We start from the raw sequence: 27,869 nt of genomic DNA on the forward strand, positions 1-27,869 counted from the left end.
GTAGTCTTGCTATGTCGCCAGGCTGGAGTGCAGTGGTGCGATCTTGGCTCACTGCAACCTCCACCTCCCGGGTTCAAGTGATTCTCCTGCCTCAGCCTCCTGAGTAGCTGGGACTACAGGCGCCTGCCATCACGCCCAGCTAATTTTTGTATTTTTAGTAGAGATGGGGTTTCACCATGTTGACTAGGATGGTCTTCGATCTCTTGACCTTGTGATCCGCCCACCTCAGCCTCTCAAAGTGCTGGGATTATAGGCGTGAGCCACCGCACCTGGCCCTGTTTTTTCATTGTTAAGTTTTCCATTTTCCATCAAATGTCTGGTGATCTTTGGCTATCCAGTATTTACGACAGAGGCCCTAAAAAACTGATTGGGGCATCTCTGGGCATGAGTCCTTCCTAATATGTAAGTGTAAGATGACAAAAATCAACCAGAACTATGTGTTCAAGCTGCTATATCTAACTGGAAGTTTCTTTAGAGAAAATTTCAACAGGGTTTTTTTTTTTTTTTTTTTTTTTTTTTGAGATAGTATCTTACTCTGTTGCCCAGGCTGGAGTGCAGTGGCATGATCACAGCTCACTCCAGCCTTGACCTCCCCAGGCTCAGGTAATCACCTTAGCCTCCCAAATAGTTGGTACTACATGCACACGCCACCACGCCTGGCTAGTTTTTTGTTTTTTTTGTATTTTTTGTTTTTTTTTGGTAGAGACAGGGTTTTGCCATGTTGCCCAGGTGGGTCTCGAACATTTGGGCTCAGGCAGTCCTCCCACCTCGGCCTCCCAAAGTGTTAGGATTACAGGCGTGAGCCACTGTGCCCGGCCTTCAATAGTTGTTTTGACATACACAATTTTCACTTTGTACACAACTTTAGAATCTAATTTTCAGCTAAGATGTGATTCCATCTTATGTTCCAGATATTAACACCAATTGCTTCTGGATGGTGGAAATGTGTGTTACATTTCAGTTCTGGTGCCTTTAAACTTTTCCATATTAAAAAAAAATGTGTTTCTAAAGAATGTCGTATGGTATTTACCAGGGGGTGGGGGTGGTAAATAGGGTTTTGTTGTTTTTAGTGGGTGCAGAGTTTCAGTTTTGCAAGATGAAGAGTTCTAGAGATGGATGGTGGTGATGGTTGGAACAGTGTGAATGTACTTAATACTGCTGAACCCTACATTAAAAATGGCTAAGATGGGCCGGGCACAGTGCCTCATGCCTAGAATCCCAGCACTTTGGGAGGCTGAGGCGGGTGGATCGCTTGAGCCCAGGAGTTCGAGACCAGCCTGGGCAACAGGGTGAAACCCCGTCTCTACTAAAAATACAAAAATTAGCTGGGTGTGGTGGCGGGTGCCTATATTCCCAGCTACTCGGGAGGCTGAGGCGGGAGAATCGCTGGAACCTGGGAGGCTGAGGTTGCAGGGAGCTGTGATCGTGCTGCTGCACTCCAGCCCGGGAAACAGAGTGAGGCTCTGTCTCAAAAACAAAACAGAACGAAAAAACAGTGGCTAAGATGGTACATTTTATATGATGTATATTTTGCCATAAATTAAAAATTTTCAGTTTTTGAATGTTCATAATCAGAAAAAATAAAGGGAGTGAGTTTTCATAATCTTCCCTTCAACTATCATCAATTTGTAGGATATCTGGAAAAATGGAAACAGAACACGGAGCTTCCAGTTTATGTAGTACAATCAGATTGCCACATACTGGACACAAGTTAGAGATCTTACTTAGCTCCTTCCTCAGATTAAGAATTTCCTGAAATTAAAGGGCTGACAGATCTAACTTGTTAAACTGCTTACTAGATTACATGGCAAAAGTGGTATCTTTCTTGTTTACTGACCTATCTCCCTGACATCTGACATACTAAGCTCTCAATAATTACATGTTGATGAATAAATAAACAGGATATGCCAGTACTCCAAGAGATTGTGCTGGAGTAATCATACCCTTACCTTAGACTTGTACAAATAAGGAGGATAAATCTATAAGGCACAAGAAAAATGCAGGAGGATGTCTCTATGAGCTTGGATTATGCAAAGATTTCTTTAGACCATGTTGATTTCTAATTATCTGGCAAGTGAAAAGGAGCCACCATGAATTGAGTCCGGAACCTAAAAGGAGCTGCTGCCGGGTAGGGCTATGATCCCAACTGAACTAATTAAGCCTCAGATAAGAAGCTTATAAGTTCTTATCGTGCCCCCTTATAATCCCCACCCGAGAATTTTTATAGCATACCTTCAGTTCCCTTTGTGTAATACTTTTCCTCTCAGAGACTATAATTCCTTACCAGGCCCTTCCCGCAACATACTCTGATTGAAAAGCCAAGAACCTCTCTATTTGGCTTGGGTTGAGAACTAGATAATAAGAAGTCTATCTTGCTGGATCTCGGGAGATCTCTGAATATGGGGGATTTTTCTGGTTGGTGGGCTTCGTAAGCAGAAGTCCTTTGGTTGTTAGAACCATTTACCCTTTTGTCTGTTCTGCTTTTCCTCCTGTATCATCCTCAGCACCCAGCAGGACTTATCTGGGAATCAGATGGGAGGTATAGAATTTGGAAAAGCCTCCAAGTGAATCCGAAATAAGCAGAGAAGGAAAATGGGGTAAAAAGGTGGAATAGGCAAAGGAAATCCAGGACAGTGTATAAAATACAGATAGATATATAGAAAGGGAGTGGAAAATGTATGTAAGTTTTGTCTCATTTTGGACATGAGAAAGAAAATGGTGTCCTGGCTTCACATTCTAATGTTTTTGTCTTCTAAGTGTCACCGTAAAGTCAGGCAAAGAGCTAGAGGTGCAGCATCAACAGGTAAAGTCCCAATCTCTCCTGTGACTCCCTTCCACTGCGGGTGTTTCCCATGAATCCTGTCCCTCTGTGACCTCTGGAGCCAAAAGCCAGGTTCTCTGCCACTGAAGACTCCAGTTCCCCAGACTGAAACTTCCATGGGTGGGAAATCATAACTTGAGAATGTTCCAAAATCCTGTACCTCAATGCCCTGGAAATGAAGAATTAAGAAAGTAGAGCAGATGTTCTTAATTGTATAACTTACTAGTTTTATGACCCTGTGGAAGTCATTTCATCTCTCATTCTTATCCACAAAAAGAGCAAAACACTGACAATCCTGCCTCACTCACATTGTGGTTGTAAAAATCAAGTGAAATTAGATATGGGACACTGTGTTATAGTGATGCTGTACTCAGACATGCCTTAGAGTACGGACTTTTCAGGATTGTAGTCTTTTCCTGATGAGAGTCAAAGGCCTTACTACTCAGCTTCCTACAGGATGCCTATGAAATTATCCCATGCCATATAACACTGTCTCCCCGTTCCTCAGCTAGGAGATGTTCCCGGAAAGAAGCTGAGAAGGCACAGAAGCTGCTCTCCATCATTAAAAGGTGATCTATCCCTCTTTGCACTCTTTCAGCAACCAGACTGGCCTATGATGATTTCTTGGCTTGGCCTGGGGCAGGACTAAGGAGAAAGATAATGGCTGGGAGGGAGACATACACAGTGGAAGCAGGGACACTGGTTGAGAGGGTTGCCAGGGGAGAGTGGGGTTCACATGTCTCAGGAGAGATGAGCCACCCAGTTCAGCTCTGTGCTAGGATAACAGCAGTTCTACGATTCAGGATTTTACTAGTGCATAATTCATAAAACATATTACATGGAGCTGCACTCAGCCATGAGATAAGTTACCCGGTTAAGAGAATGGGTTTTGAATAAAGAAGTCATCCTTGTCTTATTCTCTTCATACTCTTTCAAGGGAATAAAGCCATACCTTTTCAAGGGAAAATACCTGACTCTGGCTAGACTCTGCTGACATGGCCTCCTCTGGTTCTATCTTCAGTGAGGCCAGTACTTGGGACACTCCTTAGACAGGAGTCTATTATATTATCCTCTCCTTAAGAGCTCTAGAGAACAGGACTGGTTCCCAAGAGATGCTGGGTATAATATTAGGGGTACCAAATACCCCAGAATGCAGAAGTCCCACAAGGACCTCATTTTCTACAGCTTGGAAGTACTGAATACAGGCTTTGGATTTCTTAGCCTCAAATGAGACTGGTCTGGGTTCTAACTGGTGATGTTCCTGGTGATGCCCCATCACCTAACCACCTGGCTCCGTTCTCCTAGTTCAGCTTTTCAACAAGGTCAACAGAGAACTGACCCCAGCTCCCAGCCCTCTCTGAGGGCCATGCCCTCCCATGGGTTGTCTGAAGCCTTGCCCAACAAGCTCCAGACCATCAGCCCAGCCCACCACACCTTGCCAAATGGCATTTTCTTAGCAAGGAAGGCAGACAGGTAGACAACAAGATGGTATAGGCCCCAGGATTTTCAGGACTGGGAAAGGAGAGTGCCAACTCCAGCCCACACTCTTCCAAGAAGGCAGATGTCACTCCATCATTAATTTTGCCGTGTTTCCCTTCCCAGCCAGGGCTGGCTTCCTCCGGAGGGAAGTGTGTGGCAAATCCTGTGTGCAGATCCCTGCTGCCAGATCTGCAATTCTGTGGCTCTGGAGATTCAGCAATTGCTGGCGGGTGAGAACAACCAGATCTCCCTGACTTTATCGGGGCCATTGCAAGGCTCCTCTTGCCTAGAGACGCTGTCTATCTCTAGTATGTCTTAGATCAGAGTCTGGAATTTCATTCCTGGCACACCAGAGAGCTTTCACTGGCATCTGTAACCCCAACACTGTCACAATTAACGGATCAGAAATCTTTAATCCAGTCAGCTGCCCAGTCAACATATACAGATGGCATACGAGATCACTGGGCTGATCACCTCCACCTAGGGCCGGAATTTCAAGTGCCAGATGTGCTCACGGGCCCAAACACAATGGCTTCTTCAAGGCTTGAGGAGCCAAGGGCTCCACTGAACCAGGAGGAGATGATGCAGAGCAACCCCAGCTCTGTCCAGGGAAACCAAGGCCAGCATCGCTCGAACTCCCAGGTCTCCTTGCTGTCCCTGAACCCAGAAACCCTGAACCTGATGCATCCGATGGCCTCACATATGGTCCTCCCTGCCCACCTGCCATTTCTCAGTCCTGAAGTGCTGAGGCTTCTTGAGGTACATGTTAAAAAATGGATGCATTTCCAGAGGTGGGGGCTGCCCAGATGTGTGGAGGAGTCCCTGAGGCAGCTTATGCCGAACCCACCATTGTACTACCAACCTGGAAATGACCAGCCAGTTTCTTTCAAACTGAATAATACTTCTCAGGTCTCTCTTCATAGATTTGAGACCATTTCCCTCCAGACCTGGTGTTCATGTGTGGCTGGCCAGCCCACCCAGACCTTCTGGGTTTCTGAATGGTCCATTATGAACCCAGAACAAAGACACCACTGTCAGCAAAGTCCAAACCCTATGGCTCTAGCCTTGCACTCTCCAGCCCTTAAAGCCCTAAGTGGCCCCCATCCACTGTCTGGGGGACAAGATAATGACTCAGGGAGTGATCTCCAGCAGAAATACAGCCAGCTATTCTGTGGGCTCCCTTCTCTGCACAGTGAGTCCCTGGTTGCCACTTTCATGAGATCTCAAGGCCGCCCCAAGAAAGAAAAAGTGCCCAAGCCCGCCTTGAAGGATCCTTTTCTCTTCAATGAGCTCTCCTTCCCCCAGCTGCTCCCTGAAACTTCACCCCAGTCAGCCCCACCCTCTTCCCCACTTTCCCCAAATTGGTGTCTCCATCTGAACATCAACGAGCTCAGATCAATGTCCCATTTCTGACTCTGGCCGAGTATGAAGCCTTGGAGTGGCACCTGCTACAGAGGCAACTCCAGCTTCAGTGGGGCTGGCCAGCTGCCCTCCAGAGGTCTCAGCACACCCAGTGCCTCATGCAGCATGAGCCCTGTGGCAAAGCTCAGCCTCCTGAGACCATGACAGCTTCCCAGCCAGGGAAGTCCATCTCAGTGCTTACCAGGGAACCACTCTTCTTCCCAGAGCATGCCCGGAAGCTGCTGGAATTCCACATCCAGAAACAGTTGATTCACCATCGCTGGGGCCTGCCTCAGAAGATCCAGCAGTCCATCCAGTTGCTCCTTACCTCCACTGACCAGCAGACTGTGTCCTGCAGCAGCACAGCCCTAGCCAATGTGAGCATCCCCCAGACTGTAGCCCTAGAGGCCAACGGGGCTTGTGATGTGCTGTCACCCATTGTGGCCCCAGTGTCCCTCCCCATGCGACACTTGTTAACTCAGGCCAAGGCAATACTGCAGAACCACATCGACTCCAAATGTGAACAGATCCACCAGGGCAATATCCCTGCCTGTGTACATAGGCCCTGGGACTGCAGAATTTCTGGGGGCCTGGCAGTGGCTCCTTTAACCTGCATTCCAGAAAGCCAGTTCCTGGTACTGCAGAGAGCAAGTGACCCAGACCTACATCACAAAGTTATGCCTTGGATGCCAACGGCCCTTGATCAGCAGCAAAAGGCTTTACCAGGTACTATCACTGAACACCCTAAGCTGCTCCGAGTCTTGTCTATGGAAGCCATTGAGAAACTGGAGACAACTTTATGGCACAAGCATCTGGCCTTCCTGCTGGGGCTGCCTGCTCTGTATTATGTGGCGCTCCCCAGGGCCCTGGCCCTGGCAGTCACTAGCCACTCTGTCATCACAGAGATGGTGCCTAGGCCTGTGGAGACGCTGCCTCTAGAAAGCCAGACACATCCTGCTAGCCCCTACTCACTCCAGACACATATCTTGACCAAACTAAACTTCCACCTGAGAAAAAAGGTCCTAGAGATACAATGGGGAATTCCCATTAGGGCAAGGAAGTCCAGGGAACAAACTGCTGCAGCACCAGAGAACATATCCACACAGAAGTCTCTTGAAAGTCTAAACCACCAAGGGGAGACATTGCTCCAGGACTGCCCATCCCACCAGACACCCTTCCTGCCCTAATCCAGAAGGGGTTCACCTTAAAGAACAGCTGGCCAATGACTTGAAGGCAGTGCAGCAGAACCAAAAGCAATCTACTTCCAAAGCTGTACCCCAGGGTTCTGCCCACTCGGTCTCCAAGATCTCACAACGCAGTGGGGACATGACAAAGGCCCACATGCTTTGTGTTCGGGTGGACGCCAATGTGAACAACCCCAGCCTCCAGGAACCCTGGGGCCCTGAGCCCCAAAGCCCTGGCAAGAGCAAGGACCCAGCCCATGTCCCCATGCTAGCAGGAAAGAGAGAGGACCCAGAGGAAACCAAAGCAGCCAGGGACCACAGAGAAGGGGATGTGGGGTTTGGGCGCTCCTCAACCAGAGAAGAGAGACGCCCTGCTGAAGACCAGAGGCCAGCAGGGATGCTTCCAAACAAGACACCCCGAGGGTCCTGGCGATGGAGCCTTAGCTTTCATCTTGCTGATCCCTGTCAACACAGCCCCCAGCACCACCCTCAGCTTAAGCTCCCACAGCTACCTCCACGAGTCCCTGGGGAGAAAGAATCTGACAGTGACCTGCAAGACAGTCAAACCGAGCTAACTGTCATCCTTGAACCAGCAACAATTCCTAAGAATGCCCAGACTGTGGTGCCCCAGGCTTCACAGGGTCAGCCTTTCCTGAGCCAACCAACTCAGGGTAAGCCTTTGCAGGGCCAAACTTTGCAAGGCCAGGTTTTGCATGGGCTGGTGATGCCAGCCCATACTCAAAAGAGGCCCAGCCTTCCAGAGTCTAGCTTGAGAAATAAAATTAAATGTTTTCTGCAGCATATCATCCCCAAGACAAAAGGCAAAGGGCATGAAGACTCCATGTTCTCAGCTGCTGCTAAGGTGGCCAAAACCAGAAAAGAAAATGCTGCAAAGGGCCTGGCTCCAGCCAAGAGCCCTGTGGGGAGAAGTAAGACAGAGAAGCCGACAGGGTGCTCCAAGGCCCAATCTCGTCCTGCTCAGAAGCTGGTGGGCCCAGCGTTCTTGGATGGTCCCCAGTCCCTAGACAATAAGCTCCGGCTACACTCCAGACAACCTGGCTCTGCCTCAGCCCTGGGCTACCCCCGCCACTGCCCTCGTCACTGTCCTCGAGAGGCTTGTGCCACCAAACCAGGGCACCCAACCTAGTTCCTGACCCTCACCTCAGATAGAAACTCAATTAGTCTGCTCAAGGAGAACACGCAGACTTTGGATTCAGCTAATATAAGGTCTTACTATGCATTAGCCACTCTCCTAGGCCCTGGAGTTACGGGACAGTGGAAAATATTCTGGTGGGATGGATGGTGAATGTTCAGAAATCAAGCATGACCGTTAACTTCAGTGCACTCTAGATAAGGGCTTTTCTTCTTTGATGTGGAATGGTGACCCATCTGAAAGGTAAGTCAAAGCTCCTTCCCTAGAGAGGAAGGACTTTTTAGCCTCCCTCACACCTTCCCTTAACACAATAAAGCAGAGACAAGGAGCAGACAGACAATGTATTGCTGAGAAATATAGAGTGTATTTCTAGTGGCACCTGCCCCACCTGCACATTTATGGGGAGCGGGTGAGCTGGATCCTGATCCCCGTGGTCAGTGGCCAGATCCTGGGCTGCTGGCCAGAACCCTGGCTTTGTGAGTGGCTGTAGCTTGGCTCTGCTCCAGCCCACAGGGGCTAAAGGGGCGGGTAGGGAGCGGGTAGGGAGCGTGTACGTGGCTTTGTGTCCTTGGCTCCTCCAGACTCTCACATGTGCGGACACCATATACTCCTGCTGCCCTTGTGCCCCAATCATTGCACAAACAGAAACAGCTCTGACAGAGAAGGGACTGCTAGTTAGGAACCCTAGGGCCTGGAAGGAAGGTATGGCTCTCAGAGTGACCTGGGGTCTATTCAGTCCCCTCTGGACCTGTTTCCCTGGCAATGCTGTGGGAACAACAGTCTATGTGACACAGGAGATCTGATGCCACCTGGTGTTCTCCAAATTTTAAGGTGAAGGCAGGGATTGTGAATGATACAGGGTTGGCCAGAATGGTTTTTGCCTTCGTTCTTTTCCCAGGGGAACCAAGCCTGTGGGTAGGGAAATCACACTAAGGCTGGACAGTGACTGAATCTGGCCCAGGAGAAACTTGGCTGCCTGCCTTCCAGGCCAGGGTTTTTCTTCCTTGAGATCCTGGAGGGGAAGTACCTGGAACTTGGGAGTGTTGCCCTGGTCTGGAAGATCTGATAGACATAGTATGCACACATTTCCCTCGAGCTTCCCATGACTGGGGACTAGATGAGAACCCTGGGTGGGTGGCTGGTTTCTTGAGGCATACGTATACCCGACACACCTTACACCTCTGACTTGGCTGCATTTTGGAATCATCTGGGAAGTTTTAAACAATACTGATGCCTAGGTCCAACCTCCAGAGATTCTGATTTAATTGGTATGGGGTGGGGTTTTGCAGTTTTCAAACCACAATATCCAGCAAAGTTTGAGAACCATTGCCCTACACAGCCCTCCTTCTTCTTTATCTTATCTGGAGTCAGGGGCACCTTCACCTTCTCCAATCACCTGGCCAGTGGCTCTTGTTTCCAGTCCTGCTGTTCCAGGGTGGATAGGCCTTCAGGCGGAGACCCAGGAATCCAGCTCCAGACTCTGTCCCAGGCAGCCTCTTCAGTCCCGGACGGGACAGGAAGTGTCCGGCGGAGGTGGGGGTGGAGGTGATTGGCAGTTGGAGTCTCCAATGGGCCAGGAGCCCCCCTATTTCACTCCTCTCCTTCCATTGGCGCCTGGGCGGAGCCGCCCCCGCTGCGGGGGCCCAGGGCGGGAGGGAGTAGAGGCCGGGGCAGAGGGCGAGGGCAGAGGGCGCTGGCGGCAGCGGCCGCGGAAGGTGAGGCCTGGTGTAGACGCCAAAGTCTTGTCAGGAGTGGGCGGGGCAGGGTGATGTATGATCTGAAAGGCCGGGAGTGACTAGCGACTGTCAGTGTCTGTGTGCCTGTGAGGCTGTGTCTGTGTGACAGTATCATTGTGTGCGATTCTGAGTGTCACTTGGTGCAGCTGTCAGCTAATGTGACTGCGTGTGTCAGTGTGCATGGAGCTGGGGGTGCATGTGGCTGTGCAAGTGTGGGATGACGTGTGTATCTGTCAATGCACATTTTTGGTGGGACTGGGTTGTGTGTTCGTGTAAGAGGGACTGTGACCACATGAGGGAATGTGTTTTGGGAAGGTCTCTGTGGGGTTTGAGACCATGTCTGCCAGCGTGAGAGTGGGTGGCTGGCTTCGTGTGTGCCAATGTGTGACTTCAGCAGTAGCAGAGCAAAAGTGAGGTTTGTGACTATGTGTGTGTCCTGGGTCCTAACTTACACCGTGTGGGAGTACAGCGGTATTCATGTATTGGGGGACCTACTTCAAGAGCCCATGGGACTGACCTTTCTCTTAAGTGTCCAGCATGGACAGACACACCCACAACACACGTGGCTTCCCCTCCTTCTTCCTCTGCTCAAGAATCCCCAGCATCAGGTCTACTGCTCCTTCTTTTCTGTTTCCCTGCTTGGCTCAGTTTCCCTTACGTGCCGTTTTCTCTCCCTATTGCTGTCTTACTAGAGATACCTCTGTGTGTTTCTTCACAGCTTTGTTCCCCTGGTCTCTCTGTGTGGGTGCATTTCCAGTTTTGCCTCTCCTGCCTCTCCGTCTCTCCCTGTGCCCCTGTGCCTGCCTTCCCTGCTGATCTTGATCTCTTTGGCTAGTTGGGGGCCTCTAACAGTGATGAGATGTGGGTCTGCCACTGCTAAGAGCTCCCTGAGAGAGGGGGCTTAGACCATGATGAAGAGTTGCTTTTAGGCGGCGCTGTGAGCCCTGGTAGGGGCTGGGTGCGTGTGTGACTGTGTGAGTGTATGAATATGTGTAAGTGTGTTTGAGTCTGAGACTGTGTGGCTGTGCCCGTGTGACTGTGAGTGACCGCATGTGAGAGTGTGTGAGTCTGAGGGTAACTGTGGATCTTGTGTATTTGGCACCAAGGGCCAAAGGCATTTCCTGGTGCTGGGGCCCAAAGAATGGAGGGGGAGGTGAGAAATGGCTGGAACTTCCAGGGGAGGGGGAACTGGACTCTTTGGCCTCTCCTTATATCCCCCAACCTGGGGCCTCCCTTCCCCTGGAAGCACAGCCAGCTGTACCCTAAGGAAACATTTGGTGAGGAGTGAAAAGAGGGGGAGTTTGTATCTGATTTTTCATTTGATTGTGTCCACGTGTGTTCAAAGGCATGCCCTTTTGTTAACTGTGCCTCGTGAGTCTATGTGTGAATGTGACTATGTCTGGCTGTGTGAAAACACAGGGCATCTCTCACTGACAGGGACATAAGTATTAGCCACCCTCCTTTCCCTCTTGCTGGCCTTGGCTGTGTCTGTGGCTTCCTTTCCAGACTTGGGGGAGGCCTTGGGTGGGAGGGAAGGAGGGAGGAGGCAGGAGCGGGGAGGGGGCCTGGCTAGGGGCGGCGGAGCTCCAGGGCTTAGAGGGGGCGGGGCAGGGAAGGGGAAGGAGGGGATGGCTCTGGGGTCCCAGAACTGAGTGGAGTAGGAGACGGGGGCTGTAGCTGGTGAGAGGAAGTCCTGGGGGCCATGGACACTCTGCTGCTGGGATCACTGAGGTAGGGTGGGGCTAAGCAGGGTAAGTGTGGCTGGGTGGCCAGGGGTGAGCCAACTGGACAGACTCAGACAGACACACAGACACGTGGAGGCCCTGCTCTGCTCTACTCCTACTCCTGAAGGGTCCGTGCTCTTCCTCTTCTGGTCTTGTTCCCAGGGCCCTTTCCCCGCCTGCCCCTTCGTTCTCCATCCACTTCACCACTGCCTTCCTCCTTCTGCTCCCCTTCGTCCAAAATCTCTCTCTCCTAGCATCCCCCACCTGCCATATAGACACACTGTTAGCTTTTTGAGTTATCGCTGACCCCAATCCAGTCTTTCCAACACTTCCCACACTGCCCCATCACCTCCTAGTCCTGATCTCTGAGTATCTCTTGGTGCTGTGGCCCCCATGCCTGTCCCTGCAGGCTCCCAATTCCTCTCAGCCTCTCGTCCCCTTCCCTTCCCTCCCCTCCCCGCCACCCTGTCTCCATTTCCATCTGCTGGCTCCTCGCCCACCCCCAGCCTCTGGCACCAGCCAGGGCATCTGGATCTGCTTAACTACACAGCCCCAGCCTGCACCCTAGCCCCATCCAGCTTCACAGACTTGAGACCAACGAAGTGTCAAGAGCCAGGCCCAGCTGAGTGGCCCAAGTAGCCAGAGCAAGGAGCCAGGTTCAGGCGAGCAGCCTGGCAGCCAGAGCAGGGGTAGGCCTCAGGGCAGGAGTGCAGGATGGGCTCAGATCCATGATGACGCCCTCCCCTCAGGGTGATAAGGTCTGCCCAGGTTAATCAGAGGCAGTGATAAGCCCTGGACCAGGTGGGGGTAAATACCAGAATTCCCAACAGCTGGACTGGAGGGGTTAATGGGAGTGGCTGAGCTGGTGCCAGTGCTTGGTGCCAGGGGTGGGTGCCAAGGGCGGTGGAGGAGGAGTTGCTGGCACAGTCTGTTGCCTCCGGCTTTTGTTCTGGGCCCTAAGCCCAGGACTGAGATGGAGGGTGTGAGGGGGTGTGTGTGTCCGTGTGTGTGTGTGTGTGTGTGTGCACATGCGAAGCACTGGGTATACAGTGGGAAAGGGGACCTCAGGTCAGTTCCCCCAGTGATTTCTAACAGCCTTACCCCACTTGGTGCATCAGTTTTTCTCCTACGAAGCCTCAGTTTTGGAGAGGAAGAGCCAGGCTTTAGCCTCCCATCTCAGGGGTCGGGGATTTCTGACTCTACCTCTCCCCACAGATGAGCAGCAGCTGCTCAGGGCTGAGCAGGGTCCTGGTGGCCGTGGCTACGGCCCTGGTGTCTGCCTCCTCCCCCTGCCCCAGGCCTGGGGCCCCCCAGGTGAGAAGAACCCTGCTCTACAACCCCCCAACTCTGACTTGTGACTTGGCCACCCTCACTGTGGCCCCTTCCCATGCCTAACTTGTGACACCACCCCTGCTCCTGTCATCTAACCTGGATCCCCTCTCTACCCTGTTCTCTGACCTCTGTCTCCACTCTGACATCTGTCTCCAGATTATAACATGATGCTTTGATCCAGTGAGCCCCCCACCAGCCAGTTTTTAACAGTCTGCTTCTTATCTGTCATTCTCACAAAGTGGGGAGGGGGGTAAAGGAAGAGCCTCACCTCAGAAGTGCCCTCCACAGGGGTCCAGTATGGGCAGCCTGGCAGGTCCATGAAGCTGTGTTGTCCTGGAGTGACTGCCGGGTAAGTGCCCCACCTGCCTGTTGGTCTGACACTCATGACCCTTTCTTGACTCTGCCTAGTCCTCATGTCCCGCCCCTCCCATCCTTGCCCGCTCTGTCCGTAATCCTCACCTCTCTATCTGTCCTAACCCTCTAATTATTCTTATTCAACAGAAAATTCAACAGGTATGTTTTGAGCACCTGCCAAGTGCCAGGTCTGTTCTAGGCTCTGGGATACAGCAGTGCTAATGCCAGGCAAGGTGCCTGCCTTCACAGAGCTTACATCTTAGTGGGGAAGACAATAAGCAAAGGAGAATCTTGCCAGATAGTAACACCTGCAGGGCAGAAAAACCAGAGAGGGATGTTGAAGAGGACAACTGAGTAGTTACTTTTTTTTTTTTTTTGAGACAGTCTCACTCTGTCGCCCAGGCTGGAGTGCAGTGGTGCAATCTGGGCTCACTGCAACCTCTGCCTTCTGGGTTCAAGCAATTCTCCTGCCTCAGCCTCCCAAGTAGCTGGGATTACAGGCAGGTGCCACCAGGCCCGGCTAATTTTTTTTGTATTTTTAGTAGAGACGGGGTTTTACCATGTTGGTCAGGCTTCGAACTCCTGACTTCAAGTAATCCACCCGCCTCAGCCTCCCAAAGTGCTAGATTACAGGTGTGAGTCACCGTGCCTGGCCTGTGGTTACTTTTTAATTGGTGGTTAGGAAAGGTCTCTCTGAGGAGGTGATGTTGAAGCTGATTTCTGAAGGTCATGAAGGAGGCAGCCATGCACACATTAAGGTATAAGCACTCCTGACAGAGGGAACAGCTAGTGCAAAATGACCTGAGATGGGAATGAGCTCAATACCCCAGAGGAATAGAAAGAAGACCAATGTAGCTGGAGTTTTCAGTGGGTGAGGGGGAGAGAGATACGAGCTGAAGAAGGAAAGGAAGGCAAGGGCTGGCTCACGAGGGGCTTTGAAAGCCAGTAAAAGGAATTTGGGTTCTATTGCAAATGCAGTTAGAAGCCAATGGAGAGCTGTGGCATGGTCTGACTTATGCTTGATATCTTGTCTTTGTCCATTGTCACCTCATCTTACTTCCAGGGAACCAGTGTCCTGGTTTCGGGACGGGGAGCCAAAACTGCTCCAGGGACTTGACTCTGGGCTAGGGCATGAACTGGTCCTGGCCCAGGCAGACAACACTGATGAGGGCACCTACATCTGCCGGACCCTGGATGGTGCACTTGGGGGCACAGTGACCCTGCAGCTGGGCTGTGAGTTGGGGAGAGTGGCACTGATGACACATGGGGATCCTGAGGGAGTATGGGACCTAAGTAAGCCCTCTGGGACCAGGAGGACCTGAGGACTGCTCAGTCTCCAGGTGTACCCTCTGCCTCTAGACCCTTCAGCCCGCCCTGTTGTCTCCTGCCAAGCAGCCGACTATGAGAACTTCTCTTGCACTTGGAGTCCCAGCCAGATCAGCGGTTTACCCACCCGCTACCTCACCTCCTACAGGTGTGTGCATGATCGGGTGTAGATGCCTACACATTTGGGTATGCTGGCGCAACGTGGGTGTGGGAGGCAGGGAGGTAGGTTCTGAGGAAAGCCTCAGAGGGCAGAAGGCCCTCTTTTCCTTCCTGACTTCAGATGGCCCCCTCCCCACCAGGAAGAAGACAGTCCTAGGAGCTGATAGCCAGAGGTAGGACGTGAGGGAGCATGTGGGGGCTCCAGCTGGGTCCCACAGTAGGCATTTTCAAAGCCGAAGACCACGTCCTCCCTTCTAGGAAGAGTCTATCCACAGGGCCCTGGCCATGCCCACAGGATCCCCTAGGGGCCGCCCGCTGTGTTGTCCATGGGGCTGAGTTCTGGAGCCAGTACCGGATTAATGCGACTGAGGTGAACCCACTGGGTGCCAGCACACGCCTGCTGGATGTGAGCTTGCAGAGCATCTGTGAGTACCCACCCCAGACCTCCCCCGGACCCCCATCACAGAGACCCCAAATGGACTCAGATCTCTCCACTCCCAGAGCTCCCAGTTTCCTCCCAACATAGACTCCATTTCACACAGAGAAGGCCCTGTGGAGCCTGAGAAGGCAAAGGGATCAGAGCCCAGGAGGCCTGGTTATTTCAGCACGCACTCTAGAGGCTGCTGCTGCTACTCACACTGTCTGATTGGCTGCCTAGCCTCAGAGCAGGCTCTGCACCGAATGCAGCCATATGTCGTGTCCTCCTTTGCTGGCCCCTCCTTCCTTGACCTGTGCATGGGAGTGGGACACTAAAACTCTAGCTGGAATTTGGGCCAATTCATCTTCCTTGGATGAAAATAAGAATCGCTGTTTTATTCACTCAACAAGCACTTCAAAAGTCCACCCGCAGATCTCAGGTGGTTTCTTTTTTTCTTTCTCTTCCTTTTTTTGTTGAGATAGGGCCTCACTTTGTGCCCAGGCTGGATGAAGTTCAGTGGCGTGATCTTGGCTCACTGCAGCCTGCAACTCCTGGGCTCAAGCTATTCCCTCACCTCAGCCTCCCAAGTAGCTGGGATTACAGGCATGTGCCACCATATCTGGCTAATTTTTAAAATTTTTTGTAGAGACAGGGTTTTGCTATGTTGCCCACGCTGGTCTCAAACTCGTGGCATCAAGTGATCCTCCCGCCTCAGTCTTCCAGAGTGCTGGGATTACAGGCACGAGCCACCACACCCGGCCTCAGCCCATTTCATAATACAGATGACCGGTCTGAGTCTAATGGAAGATCAACTTTAAAATTTCCCCTCCCCTCTCAGGAGTGTCTGGCTAAGGCTCCTTTAAACACACACTTTGGGAAGTGGTGGGGAAGTGACGGAGACCCATAGCCTACCCTGACTTTGTGTCTTGATGCCCTTAGTGCGTCCTGACCCACCCCAGGGCCTGCGGGTAGAGTCGGTACCAGGTTACCCCCGACGTCTGCGAGCCAGCTGGACATACCCTGCCTCCTGGCCGCGCCAGCCCCACTTCCTGCTCAAGTTCCGTTTGCAGTACCGTCCGGCGCAGCATCCAGCCTGGTCCACGGTGAGGCCTGGAGTGCGTCCCAACCCGCGGCTGTGGGTCCTGTGTCTGATTTCATGATCCTGGGTGTTCTGTGTAGCTTTCCAGTGCTGGCAGGTCACTGAAGACCCAACACTTCCCTGTGGGCCAGGCTTTGTACTGGGTGCTGGGTTGCAGTGGTGACTGACAGACTGAATGTCTGTGCTGTGGGGCTATAACTATGATGTAAAGCCCATCTGTGGGAAGATAGCAATGGCTTTTAAAAAAATAACTCTTTTTTTTTTTTTTTGAGAGGGAGTCTCACTCTGTCACCCAGACTGGAGTGCAGTGGTGCGATCTCGGCTCACTGCAACCTCCACCTCCCGGGTTCAAGCAATTCTCCTGCCTCAGCCTCCCGAGTAGCTGGGACTACAGGTGCCCGCCACCATGCCTGGCTAATTTTTGTATTTTTAGTAGAGATGGGGTTTCACCATATTGCCCAGGCTGGCCTTGAACTCATGACCTCACAATCTGCCCACCTCAGCCTCCCAAAGTGCTGGGATTACAGGTGTGAGCCATGGCACCCGGCCTAAAAATAACTCTTAGGAAAAGGAGTGCCTTTCACCTAGAGGCACATTCTCCTACAAACACTCATATACCCAGCTGAGGATAGCAGTGAATTTGCGTCTCAGGAGATGTTAAAGATTGGCTGGTATCAGGACTGGGGAGCAGCAGCATCAGATAATAGCTAATATTTACTTAGTGCTGCCTGCCTGTGGGGTACCTGGCTACACTTTTTGCATACATTGTTTTGTTTAGGTATATTCACTTCTATTTTACAAATGAAGAAACTGAGTCACAGAGAGGCCCAAAGGGTCATTCAGTATGTGGTTCACAAAGATTTGAACCCAGGCCGCCTGATGCCACAGCCTCTCTAAGTAATCACTACTGCCGTCTTACAAACACGAGGTGTAGACTCAGCCCCACCAGACACCCAACATGAGACCTAGACAGCTCCACTAGGCTTTAGGATGAGACTGGGAGCAAGGGGTGCTCTTTGTAGATGGTGGCTGGGAAGGCCCTGCACTTACAAGCTGGGTAACAGTGAGTCATGTTTACCCCCAGGTGGAGCCAGCTGGACTGGAGGAGGTGATCACAGATGCTGTGGCTGGGCTGCCCCATGCTGTACGAGTCAGTGCCCGGGACTTTCTAGATGCTGGCACCTGGAGCACCTGGAGCCCGGAGGCCTGGGGAACTCCGAGCACTGGTGAGAGACAAAGCCAAAGAAAAGGGCAGAGGCCCCACCCCAAAGCATCTATCAGCTGAACCAATTCCAAAAGACAGCCGGGTGGCACATGCCCTGCCCACACAGGCACGGCGATTGGTGTCCCAGACTTCAGACTTGTTTGCCTACAGCCCTGTCTTAGCTTAAGTCCTGCCCCTTGGCCTCCACCCCTGCAGTTACAGGCTCCACTTCTACGAGCTTGGAGCTTGCCATGCTCCCTAGGAGCTGGCCATGCCCTATCAGGCTCCTCCTTCTAGGCACCTTGACTTCCAACCTAGGCCTTGGTCTTGAGCACAGGACGTGACCCCCGTCCCCACCAGCGTATGGACACATATTGGGTCTTGCCTTCCTTTAGGGACTGTACCAAAGGAGATACCAGCTTGGGGCCAGCTACACACGCAGCCAGAGGTGGAGCCTCAGGTGGACAGCCCTGCTCCTCCAAGGCCCTCCCTCCAACCACACCCTCGGCTACTTGGTGAGCTTGGGCAGATGGGCAAGACTTGTAAAGGACTGAAAACCCCAGAGAAAAGGGGACACAGAGCTTGGTCAGGCTTGCTCTCAGTGACATGTGGCCCTCCCCCTCAGATCACAGGGACTCTGTGGAGCAGGTAGCTGTGCTGGCGTCTTTGGGAATCCTTTCTTTCCTGGGACTGGTGGCTGGGGCCCTGGCACTGGGGCTCTGGTAAGTGACTGCCATTGGTCCCTCAGCCTCTGATCCTCACAAATGCTCTGATGCCCATAGAACACATTCATCTCCACCCTTCATGACTGCCCGCTGAACCTGTCTGATTCTGGAACTACCTCCCCATACCTCCATCCCCCATGCCCCACTTGATTTTAACTGATTCCTCTCCTGACCCTTTACTAATAAACCCTTTGGAGGAGACTGAGATACCCCACATTGTTGGAGAGACAGCTGCCTTTCTATGCCCCAGGCTGAGGCTGAGACAGGGCGGGAAGGATGGATCCCCAAAGCCTGGGTTCTTGGCCTCAATGATTCCAATGGACAGGCATCCAGGTGAGTAGGACATCCAGAAGATTTGGACTTGGAGATGTGTGCCCCTATTTTGAGTATCCAGATTAAGAGCTGGCTGCCCTAGTCATTTTAAACATGCTGGGAATCCAAGTTGGGTCTCCTCATTTTAATGATGTCTAAGCTGAGGGCTGGGCCTTTCATTCTTGAGTCCCTGGGCTCAGAAGTGGGTCTCTTCCCCTTCTCTCAGGGTACTGAGGAAGGACCCCAGGTGGACTTCCCTTCAGGGTATTAGTATTAGTGTTAATACTCTTCCAGGGTATTAGACTCAGCTGGATATTCATCCTTTTTTTTTCCAGGTGTCTTGGATCAGTGCTAGGTCCCCTCCTTCATTCTTGTTGTGCCTGGGCCCAGAGCTAGGTCCACTCCCTTATCTTCAGTGTGTTGAAGAGGCTCCCTCAGAGCTGGGCTCCTCTACTCATCTTCAGAGTGTTAAGCTTAGAACTGAGTCACCTCCCTCATTCTCAGGGTGTCTGGGCCAAGATCCAGTCTTACTGTCTCTCCTGATTTGCCTCCTGCTTCTTCTAGGAGCTCCAAACCTGTAGAGGACCCAGGAGGGCTTCCGCAGTTTCCACCTATAATTCTGTCTTGCTGGTGTGGATGGATGGACAGATAGAAACCAGGCAGGACAGTAGATCCCTATGGTTGGGTCTCAGCTGGAAGTTCTGTTTGGAGCCCATTTCTGTGAGACCCTATATTTCAAATTTGCAGCTGAAAGGTGCTTGTACCTCTGATTTCACCCCAGAGTTGGAGTTCTGCTCGAGGAACGTGTGTAATGTGTACATCTGTGTCCATGTGTGACCATGTGTCTGTGAGGCAGGGAACATGTATTCTCTGCAGGCATGTATGTAGGTGCCTGGGGAATGTGTGTGGGTCCTTGGCTCTTGGCCTTTCCCCTTGCAGGGGTTGTGCAGGTGTGAATAAAGAGAATAAGGAAGTTCTTGGAGATTATACTCAGAGATTATTGTCCAATGCTGCTTTATTATTTGGCTATTGGGGGCTTCAGCCCATTTTCCTTAGCATCCCAAAATTCAGCTTGGGCAGAGTCCCGTGGAGCTTTCTCTCTTGGTGCTCAAACCACTGTGACAGGCTGGGGTTCTGGGGGTGGATGCAGATGCTGCGTTGAGCCAGGTGAAGCCTGGGTAGAGAAAGGTCCAAAGCTATGACCATAGCTTGGGGATGAGATTAGGGTCCAGGGGTTAGGAGCAAGGACCAGATGAAAACCTGAGTTGGCATCAGAATTAGCAGTTAGGGCTGGGGTTGGGATCAGCATTAGGGGCTGGGACTGAGGTCAGAGTCAGGGGTATCAGGGGTGGGAGCTCACACGAAAGCCTGGAGGTGACAGTCCCCATCAGCCTCCTGCAGTTCCACCTGGATGACCTTCCTCAGTAGCTTGTCTGAGAGTGGCTTTCGGTAGAGCTGAGTACAGCAGGCAGTGCTGGGTGGCAGTAGGAATGCTAGGGGGCAACAGGGCCATGTGTTCAGAGGGATCCTGACCAAGAACCTCTCTGCCAGACAGCTGGAGGTTAGGTTGGATTTCCTGGGTCTTTTCAACTTCGTCCCATTCACCCAGACCCCCAGCTTTCTATACCCCCAAGTACTCACCTGCTATAGGGTCTGGGCTGAGGAGCAATGACAGCAGCAGGAGGCTGCAGAATGTTGAGGGCCCCTTCATGTTGCTCAGCCTCAACTCTTCCTTCTTTCTGTCTCCTCCTCCCCTACCTTTTATCTGGGTGCCTTTTACCTGGGGCACTAGGTGAGTCAGAGGCAGTTGGAGATATATGTGTAACCTGTGACACTCCTGGGCCCTAATTCTCGGCCTGTTGCCACAGACTCCTTCCTCATCTAGGATAGCCATTTCCCGTGTGCTCCTAACCTCTGGGCAGTGAAGCTGGGGGAAGGATTAGTGTGTGATGTAGGGACTGATGGAACAGTGAGTAAGGGCAGTCAAGCATCCACAGCAGCATCTAATGATAGACATTCACACTCAAATACGCATAGCCACACATTCAAAGTCACTCCTCAATCACTTGGTCAACCTCACAAAGTCATACTCATGATCAGACAACCATAGACAAAATTAGATAGCCCCAGTTATACTCAAAGTCCCCCTCCCACCCAGTTGTGTTTTCACGGTCATCCATTCACAAGCAAATTCACACTAGCACACACAGATTCTGATAGGGGAGTTGTGGGTGGGGTGGGAGCAGAGGGCGGGCCAGCACCAACTTGCCTTCACCTTCTCCTCCCCACTTCCTGGCTTGGCCTGCCTGTCTTATCAGAAGAAACGGATGGGAATGGGTCCCTGGAGTGGGCCCTTCTGGCTGAGGAGGATTCTTGGCTGAGGCCAGCCACATTCAGAGAAGCTGGGGGAAGGCCCTTTATGGTAATATTAAGGGTGTTTTGGAGATGCTGAGGTGGGGCAGCTTTCCCCAGGATGATGAGACAGGGAGGAAAGATAAGGAGGGAAGATAAAAGCTCTTTGGTGCTAGGTTACTGTTGTCAAAACAGGTACAAGGCCCAATGAATCTTACCTTCCTGTTTTTGTCTAGTGCTGTTCCAGGAATGCCAACCTCTTGCCAGCAGGGGCCTAGGGTCTCCAGATCCAGTCCCTGACTTGTTGAAGACATCAGACTCAAGCACTCAATTACATCTTTGTTTTACTCAAATTCCAGCCTCCTGCCTGGGCCTGGAGGAACATCCCCCCTCCCTACCCGGGTTCAGTCACACCCTCATGTCCAGCTGCTATACGTGCTGCATCCCACCCTCCAGCTATAGCCGCTTCTCTAGCCGCTTCTCTCCTAATCCCATACCCAGCCGTCACTCGGTTCTTTACCCCCTCCCCGCAATACAAAGCTCCTATTCATCTTTACCCAGTCCTTTCCAGGAAGCTGGGAGCTGCCTAGGGTGGGGGTATGCTGCCAAGTTCAGTGCCCCTGGCTCCTTTAAGAATTTCTCACTCCTGGTCCAGGGATCTCAATCTGCAAGTCCTGCTCTATATTTGAAACATAAACCAAGTCATAACGCAGTAATCCAGCCCTTATCTTGTTGCAGTCGTCTGCTGTAGGGTCAGCCACTCTCCATGGAGTAGGCTTTCTCTTGGGATAGGGCTTGGGCCTTTCTCTTGTGTCCCAAGGCTTGGGTATAGCCACTGAGGAAATCCCAAGGAAATCTCCCAGGTTCCTCGGTCTTGTCATAGACCTTCTTCATCAGTTGGCTGTGCGCTACATACTTTCTGGTCTTTCCTGGACTTGTCGGTCCAGAGGCCTTCGGAAGGCAGAAAACAAATGCTTCTGGGTGTGCACCCATCTCTCCCCTTTAAGACCAAGTCTTCTCCCCAGCCACAATCTGCTGTAGCTTTGACCCCAGCCAGAAACTGGGCCGTCTCTTTCTTTAACTTAATCTTGTGGTGCCCTTTCTGGTGCTGGGTCCAGTCCCTAACTGGAGGCAGGCCCACATAGCAGTCCCTGATTCTCACCACTTGAGGAGTTAGTGGGTCCCAGGCTGATTGGGTGACAGAAGGGGACAGCAGAGAGCAGTGACCCTTGGAGTCTCCTAGGGAGGGAGCAAGAACTGCTAGGTAGGCTGATGCCAAGGATCTCTAAACTTGGGATCAGACTGGAGGAGCCAAAAGTTGGGGTATGAACTGTAGGAAAGGTCGCCAACCCAAGTCACTCCTCTGTGGCAGGCAGCTTCTAGGAATCTCCCTCTCTTCTCATTTACAGCCTGCATCCTACACCTCTGCTTGAAACGTTTTAGATACACTCCCAACAGAGAAGATTCTTCAGACAGCTGGCAAAGTCCCGGCTCCGAGGAAGGGAGTGACAGGCAGGATTATTTAGTTCTCTTCATATAGGCGACTCACAGTATGGGTTTTTGGGGGTTGGGGTTGGGGGAGACAGTCATTGATAGTAACAGGAGGCCTGACACTGATGAGGGGCTTTGACGTGGAAGGGCACCCTTCCAGGGAGGGACGCCCTGTCAGTACGGAACAGAGCCAGTGTGGGGAGGGGCGTTCGGCTCGAATGGCGACAGCGGCGGCAGAGTCAGGAGGTCAGTACGGTGGGCTTCGGTTTAAATCTTTAATGCGCTGGCTGGCTGGGCAGCGGCGGTGGGGCTGCGGCGGGGGAGGCCACGACCCGAGCGCTGGGGAGCAGGACCCAGGCCGCTGGACAGACAGCTCATCAGGCCTCGCAGAGGCTCCAGCTTCTGCTCCCCGGGGTGCGCCGAGCTGTGGGGCGACCCGACAGTGGCATGAGGCGGGGCGGGAGCTACCGGATTCCCCCCGATGGGTCCTCAGAGACTGAGTCCCGTCCATGCCCGGCGGGCGGTCCGCGGTATTGCAGCCCCCTCACCTCCGCTTCCTCCGCCACATGCGAAGCCAGGGGAAAAAGTAGAAACAGCCCCAGTAGATCCTGCAGAGAGAGGGCACAGCCGGGCGGAGCGGGGCGGGGCGGGGCTGACCCTACAGACTCCGCCCCGCAGTGCCTCGCCCTCGAGGAAGGCTCCGCCCCGCCCCTAAAAGCAGCTCCCTTCGCGCCCACGCCCTTGGGAGGCTCGCCCCGCCCACCCCTCGCCCCCGCAGAACTCCACCCTCCCCCACCCCGGAGCCGCCTGGTTCCTCCTCCCAGAACCCGCCTCCACTCACTCCTCCTCCGCCTCCAGCGCCACCTCGTATCTCCTCATTCCCGACACGTCCTGGGCTCCGAACGTCTCCTGGGGAGCGGCATGATTGAATCAGGGATTCCCTAGCCCCAGGTCCCCTTCTCCGTCATTCTCAGGACGAGGCTGCCCAGTTCTCAGGTAATATGAGGCCGATACCCCCAGGAAGCCTCAGTTGCCACCACGGGACAGGGTGGGCTTGGAGATTTGGGAGGCACTGGAAGTTAAGGGGTGAGGAGGCCGGTCATCTCCGGGGCCTGGGGCATTTAGGGGGCCAGGGCGAGAGGTTTGGCGGTCATGGGGCTGGGAGATTTGGAGCCCTGGGTGAGGATTTTCAGGAGCTGGGGTCACCTGAAGGGGGAGCTGAGAGGGGTCAGCGCAGCCTAAACTCCCGCCCTCCCTGGCTCCACCCCGGAAACGGACCGTTACCATTACGTCACAGGGATGCCGTCGCGCACTAGGTTTGCCTGTCCCCCGGAAGGGGTGGGGTCTGCATGTCTCCCAGAGGAGGCGGAGTCGAAACGTCATCTTACGGGGTGAGGCCAGGGGCGGAGTCGGTTGATTAAGATGCGGGCAAAGGACCCTCTTTTATAGGTGTCGAGTCAGGTTTTGGAGCTACACCTTGGGAGGCCGAGGCTTCCGCAGCAGGCAGCAAGAAAAGAGGGTTGGGGCTAAGTCCAGTACCGTTTTCCCAATCCCCACGTCTCCTCTACTCCTCCCTGGGCTTCTGCCCTGCCAAGTGCCTCTCTTGCCTGCCTCCCTCCCCTTGTATGACCCTGGGCTGAGGAGGAATAGGTCCTCAGATAGAGTCCAGTCTAGAAAAGGCCAGGCTACGGAAATACCTGGTTGAGTGGCCTCGGCTAAGTCACTGAATGGCTGGAGGGTCATTGCCCTTCCTCTCTGGCCTGAGACCTATCTTCCTGTGATTTTTTTTTTTTTTCGCTACATTCATTCAATCAAATACTTGCCGAATGACCACCTGTGTGTCAGGCACTGTGCTGGACATGGGGATGTAGTAGTAAAGAAGGCAGGTGGCCGGGCGCGGTGGCTCAAGCCTTTAATCCGAGCACTTTGGGAGGCCGAGGTGGGTGGATCACGAGGTCAGGAGTTCAAGACCTGCCAGGCCAAGACGGTGAAACCCCGTCTCTACTAAAAATACAAAAATTAGCCGGGCATGGTGGCAGGCGCCTGTAATCTCAGCTACTCGGGAGGCTGGGGCAGAGAATTGCTTGAAACTGGGAGGCAGAGGTTGCTGTGAGCTGAGATCGCACCACTGCACTCCAGCCTGGGCGACAGAGTGAGACTCCGTCTCAAAAAAACAAAACAAAACAAAACAAAACAAAAAACACAACCAACAAGACAGGCACCTTGTCTGCCCTCTGAGAGGTAGAGGTAGAACTGGGTGGATCAAAAGAATAGTGAGATTCTTACTATAAATGGAGCAGGCTGGCTGGAAGAAGTAGAAGGTGCCAAGAAAGGGCAATTAACCCAGTGTGGGAGGTTGGAAATAGCTGCCCTAGACCTCTGACATCCCAGCCAAGGCCCAATACTGAGCTGTAGTTGGTTTGAGTAAGGGGAAAGACAGTCTTGGGGCTGGGCTGACTGTATAGGAGGGAGTGACCAGAAATAAGTGGGGTGAAAGTTTCCTCTGGGTGAAATGTGAGAAATGGATACCCCTCTTCTCTCCCCCATCCCACCCTCTTTCTCCGTCTCATTCTTGTCTTCCCTTGCCTGAGCCACATACAGATAGCAGACAGAGAGATCCATGGGTGCTAGGTGGTTTTATTGGAAGCACTGCAGTCTGGGAGTTGGGAAGTTATGCTTTCACCACGTTCACACTTTCACTCACATTCACACTCATGTTGACACTCCAGGCCTGGCTGGGTCAGGTCTGGTGCTGAGGAACTAGAGGCCTCGTCTTCCCTTCTGATCCTTGGTTCACCAGGCCAGGGCTCTCTCTGGCACTCTCATGGGCTAACTGCTGTGGCTCTTGCTCTGGGAAAGGAAGGAGAGGAAGGGCCATGGGCTGTAATCTTAGATGGGGCTCAGAGGGGGCAGACAAGACTGGGGAGGGCCAGGCTGTCCTTGGCAGAGGTCTTCTGCAGTCTCCAGATGGTGCAATCCATCCAGGGCTGGTCTAGAGGCTGCTTTTCAGTGTGGTGAATCTGGAGTCAGAGAGAATGGAGCCGTAGAACTCATCTTCCCTAAAGGCCCTGATGTGAGGGGCGGATGCTGGGGACCAGATCTGGGAACCTGTTTTAGGGGCTTCCTTGTGGGAGGGATTGGGCAAGGAGAAGTGAAGGAAGTAAGATGGTGAATGGAGGCCTGGATGATGGAGGAAGTGATTGGGAGGGGAGGAGACTGGACATTCTCCACCCCGACTCATAGGACAAAGTGCCCTGCAGCCATCCCTGAAGAGGAGGTAGCAGAAGGCACCAAAAATGTTCCCAGGAATTGGGTGTTGATTTACTAAGAGGCAGAGTCCTCAGAGTTGTTGGTATCACCCAGAGCTAGGAAGTGAGTATTAGCTTTAGGGCTTAAGATGGGAAGGCCACAGCCCTGACTGGAACTTGGGATATCTGTGTCCAGAGCTTTAGTGTTGCTCTCTACTCCACCCACATGCACTGTTCTATTCTTCCTCTGGGAAGTCCAGGCTAGAGAGACAGAGCCTATAAAGAGAAGAGCAGCCAGAGGCTCCAGAACCCATCCGGGCACTGATACATACAGGAACAGCTGGGGTACAGGCACATCTACATCACACAGGTGCACACAAAGGGCATAGGCATACCCACACCACACAGGCACACACATAGACTGCAAAGGAATACACACAATGCACAGGTATACCCATGTCACACAGGCCGTACAGTCATCACAAGGGTACCCCCATTGGGCATATGTACAGTCTCGGGTTCATACTTGGACCTGGAGGTTGACATTGTGAAAGGAGAATAAATCTCAGGACCCCCAAATCATTAAGCCAAGGGGAAAGTCAAGCTGGGAATTGTGTCAGGCAAACCTGCCTCTCATTTTACTCCTAAGAGAGATAGCTACAAAGAAAAAGCTACATACCTCCCTCACAATTTGTCCACAGGGAAATTCCTTGTGGGCCTCAAGATCTTTACTTTAAAACAGTTGTGTTGAATTTCACCCTGGCAATGTAAACTGATAGCTTATCTTCACAGGTGCAGGACAATAGACAGAACTCAAAGTCATCCCTCGGCTCACCTGAGACAAATGATTGTTTCTTCTGCCCTATTGTTTATGCAAAAATGCAGATCCACTGAGCCAGACTAAGGCATGAGTGTGACTATTCCTTTACTCCCCACTCCATGTAAATTGTGTGTTCAGTGAAAGGCTGATCAAAGCCCCAAAAGAATGCAGCCTTTTGTCTCTTATCTACCTATGACCCAGAAGCCCCCACTTCGAGTCGTCCCGCCTTTCCAGACTGAACCAGTGTACACCTTACATGTATTGATTGATGTCTCATGTCTCCCCAAAATGTATAAAACCAAGCTGTGCCCCAACCACCTTTAGCACGTGTTGTCAGAACCTCCTGAGGCTGTATCATGTCATGAGTGTGTGCTCAACCTTGGCAAAATAAACTTTCTAAATTGATTGAGACCCATCTCAGATACTTTTGGATTCACAACATGAACTCAGCTTCCTTTACAGACTCCCTGAGACCTGCGCGTTGATCCCTGCCATGCCCCTCACCTTACCGTTTAACCTCTGCCCCATTTTACTCACTCCTGGCAAGAAAACCAGTATGCTGAGAAGAGGAGTGGTGCCATACAAGAGGCCATGGAGGATGAGCAGAGATGGACAAATGAGGAGAGTCCCTGGGAGCAGCAGGTATGCAGGAGGCCTTCTGCTTGTGTGGAGTCTGTGAGACTGTGTGTAAGGTTGGATGGGGAGAGCAAGCAGGAGAGGGATCATGATCATGAGGGCGAGGAAGTCCTTGGAAGACTGAGGGTCCATGAGTGTATGTGGATCTGTAGGAGGCTGTGGCTGTCTCCTATTTATGGCCCCCTAAAACTTTCATTTTCTACGTTCAGAAACTTCCTCCCCTTCTGGTGTGTAATAAAGAATTTGACTGGCCTTTGTCCCTGGCTCCTGAGGGGGAGGCTAAACCTTTGGAATTTCCCAAGTAATAGGAGTGTCTTTATTACTCATGAGCCCCTTGGAACACACCTGGGTTTATGCTAAGAGATGAGATGACTCAGGTTAGAGGTTGGTCACCGTAAAGACCAACCATGTGATTAGAGAGTTGGGACTTTGGGCCAGGCTGACCTCTGGGGAGGAAGGGGGCGCTGAAGATTAAATTTGGGTATGTGGCCAGTAATTCAATTATGCTGATGTAAGGAAATCTCAATAAAAACTCTGGACACCAAAGCTCATAAAACTTTCTGGTTGATGAACACATTGATGTCCCAGGAGGCTGATGCACCTTATGTCTCCACAAGGAGAAACCACTGACAGAAGCTCTGCATTTGAGACCCTCCTAGACTTCATCCTGTGTGTCTTTTCATTTGGCTGTTTCTGATTTATACCCTTAATAAACTAATTAAACACAGCACTGTCCTGAGTTCTGTGAGTCACTCTAGCAAATTATCAAAACTGACAGGGGTTTTGGGAACCTCCCAGACTTGTAGCCAGTTGGCCAGAAATGTGGGTGGCCTGGAGACCCTCCTTGTGGCTGGTGTCTAAACTGGGGACAGTCTTATTGGGGGCCTTTCCCTTA

General features: G+C 52.2%; 3 protein-coding genes and 1 long non-coding RNA gene across 6 annotated transcripts; 3 read left to right on the top strand and 1 right to left on the bottom strand.

Annotated features, from left to right (window-relative positions):
- The first annotated feature begins 4,595 nt into the window (after window positions 1-4,595).
- Window positions 4,596-8,032, top strand: LOC100581816 (protein FAM205A-like). Its single transcript, XM_030817592.1, is given in 5 exon segments — window positions 4,596-4,611; window positions 4,614-5,663; window positions 5,666-6,850; window positions 6,853-6,879; window positions 6,882-8,032. Coding segments are annotated over 5 exon segments (3,414 nt in total). The 5' UTR covers window positions 4,596-4,610.
- Window positions 8,033-8,443: 411 nt separating this feature from the next.
- LOC115830375 (interleukin-11 receptor subunit alpha-like) lies at window positions 8,444-19,264 on the top strand. Its single transcript, XM_030818387.1, is given in 14 exon segments — window positions 8,444-9,753; window positions 12,714-12,792; window positions 12,795-12,812; window positions 13,119-13,179; window positions 14,248-14,417; window positions 14,544-14,658; window positions 14,810-14,842; window positions 14,928-15,094; window positions 16,027-16,190; window positions 17,271-17,412; window positions 17,786-17,905; window positions 18,016-18,112; window positions 18,366-18,448; window positions 19,209-19,264. Coding segments are annotated over 14 exon segments (1,452 nt in total). The 5' UTR covers window positions 8,444-9,606.
- Window positions 19,265-19,404: 140 nt separating this feature from the next.
- On the bottom strand, window positions 19,405-22,264 carry LOC100581154 (C-C motif chemokine 27). Of its 3 annotated transcripts, XR_004031404.1 has the most exons (4): window positions 22,227-22,264; window positions 20,998-21,079; window positions 19,788-19,920; window positions 19,418-19,601 (listed from the first exon to the last, which is right to left on the bottom strand). XR_004031404.1 is itself a non-coding variant. In XM_003282453.3 (3 exons), exons 1-3 carry the CDS (start codon window positions 20,319-20,321, stop codon window positions 19,466-19,468), a joined length of 522 nt encoding a protein of 173 aa, XP_003282501.2. In that variant the 5' UTR covers window positions 20,322-20,763; the 3' UTR covers window positions 19,418-19,465. The 3 variants fall into 3 exon arrangements, 1 of the variants encoding a protein (XP_003282501.2); XR_004031403.1 differs by lacking the exon at window positions 22,227-22,264 and having other exon boundaries at window positions 19,405-19,601; window positions 20,998-21,532; XM_003282453.3 differs by lacking the exons at window positions 20,998-21,079; window positions 22,227-22,264 and adding an exon at window positions 20,069-20,763.
- Window positions 22,265-23,180: 916 nt separating this feature from the next.
- LOC115836375 lies at window positions 23,181-27,704 on the top strand. The gene is made up of 3 exons (XR_004031405.1): window positions 23,181-23,266; window positions 26,886-26,980; window positions 27,563-27,704. It is a non-coding gene; the product is annotated as an uncharacterized LOC115836375 (long non-coding RNA).
- The last annotated feature ends 165 nt before the right edge of the window (window positions 27,705-27,869 follow it).

This window comes from Nomascus leucogenys, chromosome 8 (assembly GCF_006542625.1).
Source record: "Nomascus leucogenys isolate Asia chromosome 8, Asia_NLE_v1, whole genome shotgun sequence".
Lineage (NCBI taxonomy): Eukaryota > Metazoa > Chordata > Mammalia > Primates > Hylobatidae > Nomascus > Nomascus leucogenys.